This window comes from Amphiura filiformis, chromosome 5 (assembly GCF_039555335.1).
Source record: "Amphiura filiformis chromosome 5, Afil_fr2py, whole genome shotgun sequence".
Classification (NCBI taxonomy): Eukaryota; Metazoa; Echinodermata; class Ophiuroidea; order Amphilepidida; family Amphiuridae; genus Amphiura; species Amphiura filiformis.
In genome coordinates, this window is record NC_092632.1 from 7888377 (window position 1) to 7901656 (window position 13280).

At 35.5% G+C, this 13280-nt stretch overlaps 2 protein-coding genes across 2 annotated transcripts; both read right to left on the reverse strand.

The window, feature by feature from the left end:
• Positions 1–317: 317 nt before the first annotated feature.
• Positions 318–5296, reverse strand: LOC140152561 (uncharacterized). The gene is made up of 3 exons (XM_072174951.1): positions 3229–5296; positions 2172–2349; positions 318–1056 (listed from the first exon to the last, which is right to left on the reverse strand). Exons 1-3 carry the CDS (start codon positions 5236–5238, stop codon positions 761–763), a joined length of 2484 nt encoding a protein of 827 aa, XP_072031052.1. The 5' UTR covers positions 5239–5296; the 3' UTR covers positions 318–760.
• A 3009-nt stretch (positions 5297–8305) lies between these two features.
• On the reverse strand, positions 8306–12219 carry LOC140151764 (uncharacterized). Its single transcript, XM_072174100.1, is given in 3 exon segments — positions 8306–9327; positions 9330–10193; positions 12144–12219. Coding segments are annotated over 3 exon segments (1869 nt in total). The 3' UTR covers positions 8306–8398.
• Between the last annotated feature and the right edge of the window lie 1061 nt (positions 12220–13280).

The following is a 13280-nucleotide window of genomic DNA, read 5'->3' on the forward strand; positions in this document are numbered from 1 at the left end:
TAAAGTTGAAAAGCTTCCAATTGCAGAAATCAAAGCTTTCTCGGACAAACTGTTGTTTATCTTCAGTGAAAGCATTAATAACATAACAACGTCGGATTATAAAATAGATAACGTGGACTACATTTATTGAGATACACAAACTTTAGGAAGTGGTCAGCGAGTATGAAAAAAGTGCCTGTCATCAAACTTGGAATGAACTGTATTGATGTTTGCATTATTTAATCGTTAATTTCTTCGCAACCAGTCAACCGAATCAAACAAAATTTTTGTATGTCATACACAATTAAATAGGCTATGTGCCACATTTTAAATTATTTAATTCAGATGTCTATTTCTCGACTTACGTTCAATTTTATTCACTCTGTAATTTTTTCTGGGACACCCTGTACATAGCGAATAAAAATGTGTAAACAGGCAAAGGAGACATTTATTTTAGAATTATGTCGAAATTATCAGTTTTTGAAGATTTGTCTATGAATGCTGCATTTAAAAGCAACCCTACTTGAAAAAAAAAGAAAAAAGAAGTGAATCACATCAACTATTTTATTTGAATGGGCCTTTTATTACTTCGATACCATTTTATAATTGGTGTCCACCAGGCTTCGCCTTGGTGGTATAGTTTGAATGAGAGCGCACAATGGGAACTTAGTTCAAGCTTGATTTTGTCCCTGTGATTTTGTCCTTTCTTTCCTGTCCTTTTATGTTTTAAAAAACATAGGACTCTTTTACTCAACCTGTATAGTAAGTCTATTTATTATTTCTACAATCTATGAGTTTGTGCATGTATCTTGAGTGCAAACACCTTGCTAGCGATTACAGGCATCTCGATCAGCTTGAGATACCTCATCAGCTCATCACCATTCGCAAGTTTTCCTTTCATCTCCCTCCATTGATGTAAGGTATCCATGGTTAGCGCCTCTGGTGGCTCATTCTTGTACTGTTTCTCCAGTTGTTTCATCTCCTCTTTGGTGAAATGAAAGACACGCATGAGGTCGTGGCATTCTCGTTCACGTACATTCGCGGCAGTTAATTGAAACATGCGTTCTAACAGAGCCACTGAAATAAAAGATCAATGTTTTAAAAATGAATCATGTCGTATAAGGTAACAACTTCAGAAATTCAAATAATTAATATATATGTCACGACTCATCGGCAGAAAGACATAATTCCATTAGCCGTCGTGTCAATAATAATACCTCTGAGTGCACTCAATGCACAATACATGTACCACAATTTTATACACATAACAGCGATTGAGATACGTCTTTCTGCCTTTAAGTCATTTACTTCATTTCTGCTGCTCTTTCTTCAGTTTGGGAGATCAATTCTGCGTAGGCCCGAATCCTTAAATTTTTCACTTAAAAGGGCATTTCGTGATCCACAGCCTCATCCCCCACTTTTCTCAAACAAAGTTTAGATTTTTATATCACTGGAAACCTCTGGCTACGTATATGTACAAATATTTCTTGCAGATTAATTCGTTTAGCAAAGATATCGTGAAATTTGAATTTCGTTCTGGTGCACCAGAACGAAATTACAACACATTGTCTATGGAGCAGTGTAATACACATAATCATGCATAACTCGCAAACGCAAAATCGGAATCAACTGAAATTTTGGGAATAAGCTTTTTCGTGGATATCTACTGAAAAATGACATAAAAAGAGGATACTCCTTTCAGTAAGTTCACAATGAATGAACTATATTTCACGACTCATGGGCAGAGAGACATAACTCCATGTCGCCGTGTTTATAATTACAAATACCTTATGAGTTCATCTAATGCACGTTACATATATAGATGTATTGTGTACTCAAAGCAGCGACGGAGTTAGGTCTTTCTGCAGCTGAGTCATCATGTCTGCTACTCTTTCTTCAGTTTGGGAGATTAATTCTGTATAGGCCCTAATCCTTAAATTTGTTGCTTTGGTCATCATGTCTGCTACTCTTTCTTCAGTTTGGGAGATTAATTCTGTGTAGGCCCTAATCCTTAAATTTGTTGCTTTAAGTTTTAGCAAGTTCACAATGGATGAATGAATTGATAACTTATTTATAGTTATTGTTGTTAACTTTAATATGCTGCTTCTATGCCGGTTATTATGCAATGTTTAGGGTAATATGACTACGTTAAAAAATGTATAATAAAAATTGCAATTTTAAGTGCGACCTACCTTCCCTGTCCTCGGCTTGAAGTAGAAACCTGTTTATGGGTTCCAATGCTCCTCCATCACACACATCACTCGGTGGATGAACCAACTTATTCGTCTCCAATCGCAGGTCCTCTAGATGCTCCAGTTTATCGAAGTTTGGTGGAAGTCTACTTAGCTGGTTACCATCTAAATAAAGAACCTAGAAAATAAGACACGTAAACAATATGATAAACGGATTGTTTGAGGAGATCATTTAATTATCATAAACTAATGAGAATGTGTAATTTCTAACAGGTGTGTTTTCCAAAATGTGCCCAATTTTTGGCGCACTTTTTCAATCCACTGTAGCTACAAGTGCTACACTTGAGTTCACACTTCCTAAAACGTGGCGTTGGGGATGATTGGTCAGAATTAATGAACGTGCTGTCACTGAATGACCCTATTTTAATGGGATCATCGCCTAATAGATTCCATTCATAATAACATATCATTAAATGAGCCGCTTTTTGAATAAAATTATTCTCTAATTGCGTTAAGAAATAAAAAGATCCCCTTAAAAAATGAAATTCTCACTGATCCTCCCTGTACTTCCATATGTGGCAGAAGACCAGCAAACACTACATGTTTTTAAAGCGTTTTAAATATGTTATTTTGGGGTTTTTAGGTTTTGAGTTTTTGGTTGAGATAAGAACGTTTTAATAACGTTAAATGTCGGGTTATATAAAGGTCATGGAAACGTTTTGAAACGTTTTGTATTTCAAAATATTATTGTAAAATATTTTTTACCAAATATTTTTTCATGTTAGAATATATGCAGTAGGTTATCAACAAATGTTTTTGAATGTTATGAAAACGTTTAATGCCATTTATATATCCTTTAAATATAACCGCGATAATTAAACGTTTTCTGGCAACCTGTCCTAACATTTTACGAATGATGTCGAAAACGTTTTGTGTTTGCTGAGAGCAGGAAAGTTGAGTTCCTGGCTGAGAGTATTGTCAGCAACTACTAAACCTTGCCCATTCATTGTAAATTAATTATGCTATATGTATTTTCAAATGGGGTAAATGTACTTACCTTCAGTTGGGCTAGGTCACAGAAGGAAGGAGGAAGCTCTGTCAGGTTGTTGTCATACACGGAAAGCACTTGAAGCTGGTGAAGGGACGATATTGATGAAGGTAATCCTTCCAACGCATTATGCTGGACATGGAGGGCCTTCAGGTACCTAAGCTCACAAATCATGGCAGGAAGAGACTTCACCCTAGATCCATTTTTCTGAGAGAAACGGAGTTCTTCCAGATTTGGGACAAAGCAAACTTCTGTTGGGAAGGTATTGAAACTGTTGTCGGAAAGATCAAGTTCAAGAAGTCCAGTCATATTGCGAGCATCTTCATGGACATTTTCCAGTTTATTTCTCAACATGCTAAGTTTAAAGATGGCTCTCATCTCGCAAAGTTGTTTCGGGAAATCCACGAAGACATTGTTGTTAAGGTACAATTCTGCAAGATTATCTTTTAAAGAACAGACTTCGTCTGGAAGACAGCTGATTTGATTGTTACTCAAATCCATGTACTCCAAAGTTTGCAACTGGCAAACCTCCACTGGGAACTCAGATAGTTTGTTGTCAGTGAGGGAGATCTGTTTCAGGGCAGACAAATGATGAATCTCTTTTGGAATCTTACTGATGTGATTCCCATCGAGAGCAAGCACTTCGCACTCAGAAAGCAGACAGACACCGGCAGGAACTTTGGGGAAGACATTGTTATTCAGTTCAAGTTCCTTGACATGGAACAGGTTAGCGAATTCTATTGGAAGATCTGGTAAATCGTTGTATCCTAATTCCAACACCTGCAAGTTCGAAATTAGACTCAGATCATCTGGAACAGACTCTAATTTGTTATTCATCAGGAACAGCTCTTGCAAGTTGCGTAAATAGCGAAACTCATCTGGTATACTCGCAAGATGATTATGGTTCAGAGTTAACGTTACTAGTTCTGTAAGACTGCAAAGTTCCGGTGGAATATCATTGAGATCATTGTGATCCAACCTGAGATGTTTTAGATTGGTGAGCTGTTTGATTTCACTCGAGATTTCCTGAAGCTTGTTATGTGATAATGAAAGCTCTTCTAAACACGGAAGCCAGTATACCTGAATAGGGAGGTATTGGAAATCATTTCTATCTAACTGAAGACTTCGTAAATTGAAGAGATATTCTACATCTGACGGCAACGTTGAAAGATGATTGCCAGATAAACAAAGTGTTACCAGTTGGTCAAGTTTACATACTGGTTTTGGCAACCAAGATAAGTTGTTATTGCACAGGCTCAGTGTGTGGAGACTTCGAAGGCTAGATATTTGAGCAGGAAGTTTCTCCAATTGGTTTTGGTCCAGGCTAAGATCCTCAAGTTGATACAATGTGCAAACACCGTCTGGTATTTCTCTCAACTGATTATCGTTCATATGGAACTGTTTCAGATACCTTAACTCTGACATTTTGGACGGCAGAGTAGTGACCTCATTGCAACTCAAATCAAGTACTTCCAAGTCTGGTAGCGAACAGATCTCTGATGGGAAACTCTCCAAGCTGCAGCCTTGAATCTCCAATGTATCTATATTCTGAAGCCTTTTCAAGCCTGACGGGATTTCAAGAAAGTTATTCCTATTAAGCATCAAACAATTGAGGTATTCGAGATCGTACGTCGCTTGAGGAACTGAAGCTAGATTTTGGTCACTCAAATTCAGACAATATTTCCCACTTTCAGTTGAATACACTCTTGATGAAAGATCATGGACAATATCTGCATGATCAAGAACGTTTCTGAGTAGATCAAGATTTCCTCCTGCTTCAACCATATTTTCTTCTACTCCATGATCTCTGGATTCAGCATCTCCACCACTTGCTAAAGCAGCTACTCCTTGATCCTCTGATAATGAATGCTTTCCTTTGCCATCTCCAGATGCATCTTCTGCCAGATGATCCTGGTCGCATGTCATATCACCAGCATCATCTTCAGTCATTCCTGTCGAGGTCAAGTCATCCTGTAACTGTGAGCTAGTTTCTTCTGGAATTTCAACAAGAGTCTCCATGCTGAGATGATGGGGACTTGGTATAACTATAAGAACTTGCAAGCTGATGTGGGTATTACATCTGATGGGTAAATTAAACAGATAGAGAAACGTTATTATCCCGGATATGTTAGCCTACACCTACTGACTTACATAATTCGTACATTTCTAAGATTAAACACACAAGCCGCGAGTATGGCATAGTACTTTGCAATGTAGATGATGATGATGATGGTGATGATGATGATGATGATGATGATGATGATGATGATGATGATGATGATGATGATGATGATGATGATGATGATGATGATGATGATGATGATGATAATGATAATGATGATGATAAACGATAACAGACAGCAATTGTTTTAAGCCAAATAAGCGCAAAGTGGCCTACTACAAGTACTATATAGTAGCAGGCCTAGAGTAAATATTGAGGACTCAAAAATTAATTTTGTATAAAACATGTGAATTAATTCTGTTATTCAATTTATATTGAAAAATAAAACAATGAACATCACTTACCTGTCGTTCTGAACTCAAAAAGATACATGTACATCTCTGACGATCAGTACATTTTCGTTTATACTCCTATTGTTTACTGTATCAGCTTTTTATATACAAAAGAGGCATTATAAATAGGCCTGTGTACACACACATGCCTGCATGGCCCAAGATCGTTTACATTGGTATCACAGCAACCTGCTACGCTCTAAGGTCAGAGGTTGGTTGTTTATTGATTGTATTGATTGGTAGTTCGATGTGTTTCATCCACCAGACAGTGCAGTACACGAGGAGTAGGTCTATTTATGGATATGCTCATAAAAATACGATTATCTGATCGAATATTCTTGGTTCAACACCATCGAGATATTTATAACATACTGTTTGATGCTTAAAAAAGTCGTAGAAATTCCGACACATGCATTACAATGATGTTATTTAGGCTATTATGTTAATATATGTTTCATCATCGTCATCATCATCATCATCATCATCATCATCATCATCATCATCATCATCATCATCATCATTCATCACTGAGTCAACAATAGGCCTATGTTTTTAATATTTATCTAAAATGTGTTGCCCGACTGTAAATTTTAACTTGACCAACATTTGCAGATTACAAACTTATTTATAACCAATGTTATTAGTGTTCCGAGTGTGCGATATATTATGTTAGGCCTTTTTGTGCTATCATCATGCCGGTATGTTATTGTCATTTATGTTATGCTATGCTATATGTTGTATATGTTATGTTATGTTATGTTATGTTATGTTATGTTATGTTATGTTATGTTATGTTATGTTATGTTACTTTGTTATGTTATGTTATGTTATTATATTTAAAATGTAACGTTACGTTACGTTACTTTATTTTATGTTATGTTATGTTATGTTATGTTATGTTATGTTATGTTATGTTATTTTATTTTATGTTATGTTATGTTACGTTACGTTACGTTATTTTATTTTATGTTATGTTATGTTATGTTATGTTATGTTATGTTATGTTATTTTATGTTATGTTATGTTATGTTATGTTATGTTATGTTACGTTACGTTACGTTACGTTACGTTACGTTATGTTACGTTATTTTATGTTATGTTACGTTACGTTACGCTATGTTATGTTATGTTATGTTATGTTATGTTATGTTATGTTATGTTATGTTATGTTATGTTATGTTATGTTATGTTATGTTATGTTATGTATATTGAACAGCAAGGATGAATATAACTGACGAGTTTCTTTTTGTGCCTGGTGTATGTTACTTGCTTCCTACTCCCTATTCCAGAAAAATACAGAACTATTTTTTTGAGTAAAAATATTATCCTGTTTTGCCAAATGAAACATAGGCCTATGATCCTAAACCTAATTCTTATAACCAACCATTTAATTAAAGTAACACAAAAAAGGGAAAAATAGAGCAAAATTGCGGCATATACTCAATATTTTGACTGCTTAGACTTGTTCCAAGTCTGTGATATTTGTGACCCGATTGTCAGAAAACATGCCGAAAAATGATGAAGTTTTTCTTTTATCTCCAGTTATCTCTGAGTAGTGTTTCATTTGGCAGAACTTGATAATATTTTTTTAATCCCAAAAAATTAGTGCTGTATTTTTCTGAAATGGGGAGTAGTTTAACTTACTGAGTAACCTTTTGGTCTTAAAAGGACAGATCGCGAAATGCCACGAAGCTATGTATAACCCCCCCCCCCAAGCGGTGTCAAATGCAGGAGAAAAAAGTAATACAATGAAAAAACACCGGGGGTTCTACTCCTAATATTTTTGAAGTTGCGCCCATTTTACTCCCTAAACAGCAAATGATGTAAAGTGACTCGTTTCTGGGGGAAGTTAAGTCTTTATGCTTTGTATAGAGAAGTGGTGCCATTGGGACACATTGTGACTGTCCGGGCCTGTCCTTTAAAAATGGTCTAGTCGAAATCTGGCAAATTTCACTAACATTTGTGTGTCTGTTGAGCCCCTCGATGATTTCTTCTCATATAAAACGTGTTTTATTTTGTTTTGAAATCCCAAGGCATGTCAGGAAGCTAACACAGGAACCACATATTTATCCTGAGTAAGCAGTTGGACAACTGTATCATAAAAACAGTTTTATGGCTGATTATCCAACGCTACAATATAATGATGCTTACTAAACTTTTGGTTTCAGTTTTTAACTGTTTCCGATGTACCAAATCTGTATTCGCTTTAACAAACATATCTGAGCAACCAAAATTCATATCTTCATCAAATAACTTTTATTTTATAGGTTAGATTTAAGAGTATAGGCCTAACCATGGGTAATTTCAATATCCTGGCACGTAAGATAACAGAGATGTGATGATGAGCTTTTTGAAGCTTTTCCTCGTAGGAACACGTGCAAGAAGCAGATCGCTCTAACTTTTCATAATAATTCATGTTTTTGCTTATCATGTCCATTTAGGCCTGATCCACATTTTTTTTATCTTTCCACAAGACACAAAGTGCCCTGTGCTTTTATTTTCATTATATATTTTCAAAATCACAAGAATCAATAAAAATCACACAAGAAAAATCACAAATGCAGCATCAAAATAAAAATGTTACATCATATAAAAGTATACTTTACCAAATACATGTAATTTAACATTGTCTTCAACACAGCCCAGTACATACACAAAAACAAAATTAAAGGTCAAATCTCCACTTTTTATAATGAGCAGAAAGTTTACCCTTTTTTTTAGCTATGTAATACTCAGTTTCCCTGTTATTTTTAATATATACTTTGCAAGCAATAAAAGAGGGCTTCTTATTTTGAAATTTACACAAATAAATATAATATTTTACAGACAAGCATAGATATGTAAGAAAAGTGTCTTTAAAAACCCCAAACACTTTTTCAAAATTTGACATTGAAAAATTAATGTCATGTTTGTCTTGAATAACCTTTACCAAATCATCCCAAATTGGTTTTACGAGCTCACATTCACAAAAAATATGAACAATAGATTCAGGTAATTTTTTACAAAGATCACAAAGAGGTGAATCTTTACGTTTGATTTTAAATAAAAAATCATTAAAAGCAATAGCTTTATGGAAAACCTTGAAATAAAAAGAGCGGAACTTTGTATCAATAGAGCATTTAAAATTACGCAAATGAATTTCTTCCCACTCAGTGTCATCAGGGTCATCAACCACATTATCGACATCAGCGATTTTTTCCCAAAATTCGACACACCTCTCCGGAATACATGTCTCTGTCAAAATAGAGTATGCAAATTTTGGGACCTTTTGAGCATTAAGAAGACCCGCTGTGACATCATCAAAAATATTAGAGTTGGAATCTGAACCCTGAAGCCACGAACTGGGAATACATTTCATAAGGAAATTAAATTTTCTTCTATCTAACTTGGATATACCAAAGTCAAGAATCAATTCTTCAAAGAGTCTACTACCTGGGAGAGGTGGATTTAAAAGATCACTTACATACACAATACCTTTGTCGCACCAATCCTCATAAAGAAAGAACTTCGTAGTTTTGGACTTAATATTGCTATTAAACCATAGACACTGGAAATATCCCAAATCAGAAAAACTTTTATTATAAATATCATGACATGCTCACGATAAATATACCAAGTCCTGAGAGAGTCAGCTAATTGGATATTATCAAGCTTGTTAAGAAAACTCTCAGGAGCATATGATTTCCATAACAAATCACCAAAATGACGATCCATATCAGATAATTCAATTGTTTTCCAAAAACTTTTAAAATTATTATCCAGTAACAATTTAACCCAAGTCATTTTTTGAGCCAAACAGAAATTATAAGGGTCAATCATACGAAGGCCACAATGAACAAAATTGTTACGAACAAAAACTCTTTTGACCCTGTCATTACCACCATTCCAAATAAATTTATAAAAAATCTTATCCAGGACTTTGAAAAAATGCTTAGGGACTTTAATACACAAAACTGAAAAGAAATAAAGAAGTTGTGGCAAGAGAAGAGTTTTAATAACACAAATTTTACCGAACATAGAAAGATTTCTTGCTTGCCAACAATTTAAAATACCCTCAATTTGTTTTAGTTTAACTTTATAATTAGTATCAAACATGTATGTTGACCGAGTATTCAAAGAAAAGTTAATGCCTAATGTTTTGAATTGGTTTCTTTTCCAAATGAGACCCTGCTCTGAGAAAGGAAAATTTGAAGACCCCTTTTTAGCACCAATCCAAATAGCTTCTGATTTAGAGAGATTAATTTTACAACCAGAACAAATAGCAAATTTGTTCAAAGTATCAAAAAGATTATCAAAAGAATCTTGAGAGCCGTCCAAAAAACAAGTCGAGTCATCTGCTAAAAGAGAAATTTTCAACTCAGTATCGCCAATAGGAATTCCCTTGATATTAATATTTTGACGGACTGCTATGGCCATCGTTTCAATAACCAACAAGAATAAGTATGGTGAGATAGGGCACCCTGAAAATTCCCTTAACCATATCAACTGAATCAGTTAAGAAGCCATTATTAATAATATAACTTTTTCTACAAGAATAGATAGTTTCAATCCAGGAAATAAATTGATCCCCAAAATTAAAATGTTTTAGAGCTTGTAATAAAAACTCATGACTTACACTATCAAATGCCTTTTCAATATCGAGAAGTAACAATGCACCAGGAATATCATTTGCATCAGTATAATCAATAATATCTAAAATTAAACGAATATTATTGCCAATATTCCTGCCCCTGATCCACATTTTGATATCTATTCAACATGTTCAATATGCAACAAAAATATGCAATTTCAATATCCTGACACGTAAGATAACAGAGATGCGATGATGGAGGTAGAACTTTTTGAATGACCCCATATTTGTGGTTACTTCTGAATAGACCATGGGGAATTGAAGAAAAGCCGGAATCATGAAAGTAAATTATATTTACCTTAATTTTTAAATTAAAAATAGTTAAAAATATTTAGGCCTTTGATACTTTCATCAAAACAAATATTCAAGCGATGATAGTGTGTGATATAAAAAACCAATATCACTATTTGCAGAGAAAATAGACTAGTGTTTTTAAACAAAACGATAGTTTGTTTTCTGGTTAGTGGTTGATTTACTAATTGAATACCTGAGTGGAAGAAGGGCCCAACTCCATCAAAACTGTTTTTGAGATATTAAGAAAAAACGTAATAAAATTATTTGGAAAAGTTTTATAGATAGAATGTTTTCATCTTCAGGGGACCTTTAATACATACAGTATTACATACATTCGGAATCATATATGATGTTTCCATGGCAACGGTGCAGGTTTTTATACGAGCTGGAGTTGGGCCCTTCTTCCACTAATATACTGCAAGTGCCAGTTCCGTAAGCAAATGTGTTATAAATAGCTACAGAAATTTGGAAATTATCCATTATTGCATAAGTATATAGAAGCATGTAATATGTTAGCAAGAAAGTTTGTTGTTTGGAAAAGCAGATTTCATGGATGAACAAAATTCCTCTTTAATCCAATATTTATGGAAGAAGGGCCCAACTAGGAGTTGGGCCTTTCTTCCATGAAAACCGTAGTGTACAAGGAAGACTATGGTTGGTTAAGAGGTGTCATTGAGAGTAAATGGGTGTCATGTACATGGTGGGTCAAAAGTGTTACCGTATGGTGAGTCAATGGTTGATAAGGGTGTCATTGTGGGTCAATGTAGACTTCGATGGTCAAAGCCTAATATGGTTGGTCAAGGGTGACATGGTAGGTCAAAGGGCTATGATGGGTCAATGGTGTCTAGTTTGATCCACAGGATGGTGTCGAATGAATGAAAGAAGGAATACAATAAAATAAGGAATAAAAAAATCTGGTCTATATTTTCAGGGTTACCCATTTCTCCCACGCTTAAGCAATAAAATATACGTCACTTATACGTCAATTTGAAAGTAAAATCTATTTACTTATTGGTCAAATTGGAAAAAAAAAGGAAAATTGTTTGTCATTTTGATTTGGATCCTTGGTTCTAAAGTTATCCTCGATAAGGGGTTTAAGGAGGGTCAAAAGATGTCATGGTCGGTCAAGAGTGCCATTTTGGGTCAAGGGGAGTGCGTCAAGGGAAGACGGATGGGTCAAGGGGTTTCATGGTGGGTCATGGGATGTCAGGATAGGCCAATGGGTATCATGGTAGGTGAATGGGTGTTTCGGTAGGATAAGGGGCATCGGGGTAGGTCAAGGGGTGTCATGGTGGGTCATGGGGTGTTATGGTAAGTCAATGGGTATCATGGATCATCAAGGAGTGTCATGGTGATTCAAAGGTTAATACGGTTGGTCAAGAGACACCATGGTGGGTCAAAGGGTTTTATGGTTGGTCAATGGTGTCTGGTATGACCTCGGGGTGTCACAGTCAAATGAATGAGAGAAATAAGGATACAATCAAACCTGAGAGTCGTACATCTGACAGTTTTATAGTTATAAGAACAATCATAAGATTTTCAGGGTTACCCATTTCTCTCATGCTTAATCAATAAAATATACGTCACTTTATTATTTATTTACTTATTGGTCAAATTTCCTTTTAAACAGCCATGTTGGGTGAAGGGGAGTACGTTAAGGGAAGGGCGGATGGTAAGGGTGTAATGGTGGTCATGGGGTGTCAGGATGGGTCAATGGGTATAATGATAGGTGATAGGTGCATGGCGGGATAAGGGGGTCGGGGTAGGTCATTTGGTGTCATTGTGGGTCATAGGGTGTCATGGTGAGTCAAGGGGTGTCATGCCGAGTCAAGGGGTATCATGGATCATCAAGGAGTGTCATGGTGAGTCAAAGGTTAATATGGTTGGTCAAGGAATATCATGATGGGTCAAAGGGTTATATGGTTGGTCAATGGTGTCTAGTATGACCCCCAGGATGATGTCAAATGATTGAGAATAAAAAAATCAGAAATACAATAAAAAACCTGGGGGTCGTACAGACGTACACCTAATAGTTTTCTAGTTATAAAAAAATTATAATATTTGGGTCTTTATTTGTTACCTATTTTCCAATGCTTAAGCAATAAATATACGTCACTTTTACGTTGAACACGGATCGATTGGCGCGAGGTTCATATTGGTGCGTATGCACCAAATATGTATTTGTTAATGCACTGACTGTCAGTGGCGTAGCCAGGTTTTCGGAACCGGGGGGCACAACTTGTAAATGTACCGACGGAAATATTTTTTGCCGTCGAGAGTTATGAATTGTTGACCCCAATTTTTTTTGGCAGTGCGGTCCTCGAAAATCTAAAAACAAAAAAAAAAAAAAAAAAGGGGGGGGTTGGCGAAATTTTCCAAAAATATTTCACAGCGTTTTTACGTTTATAGACGAATCTCACGTTGGTCGGCCATTACTGGGTCCCCGCTGCACCAAACTGGTGTTTTGACCGCCCAATTGTGCGCATAAAAGCCGCCTAACGCCTAGAGAAGATGCAGGGACGAGGAGGGTTAATAGAATATTATATACAATAGAGATAATTCATATTTATATATATTATATTCATATCTTTTTCAATATTGATTAAATATAAAGTCAAATAAC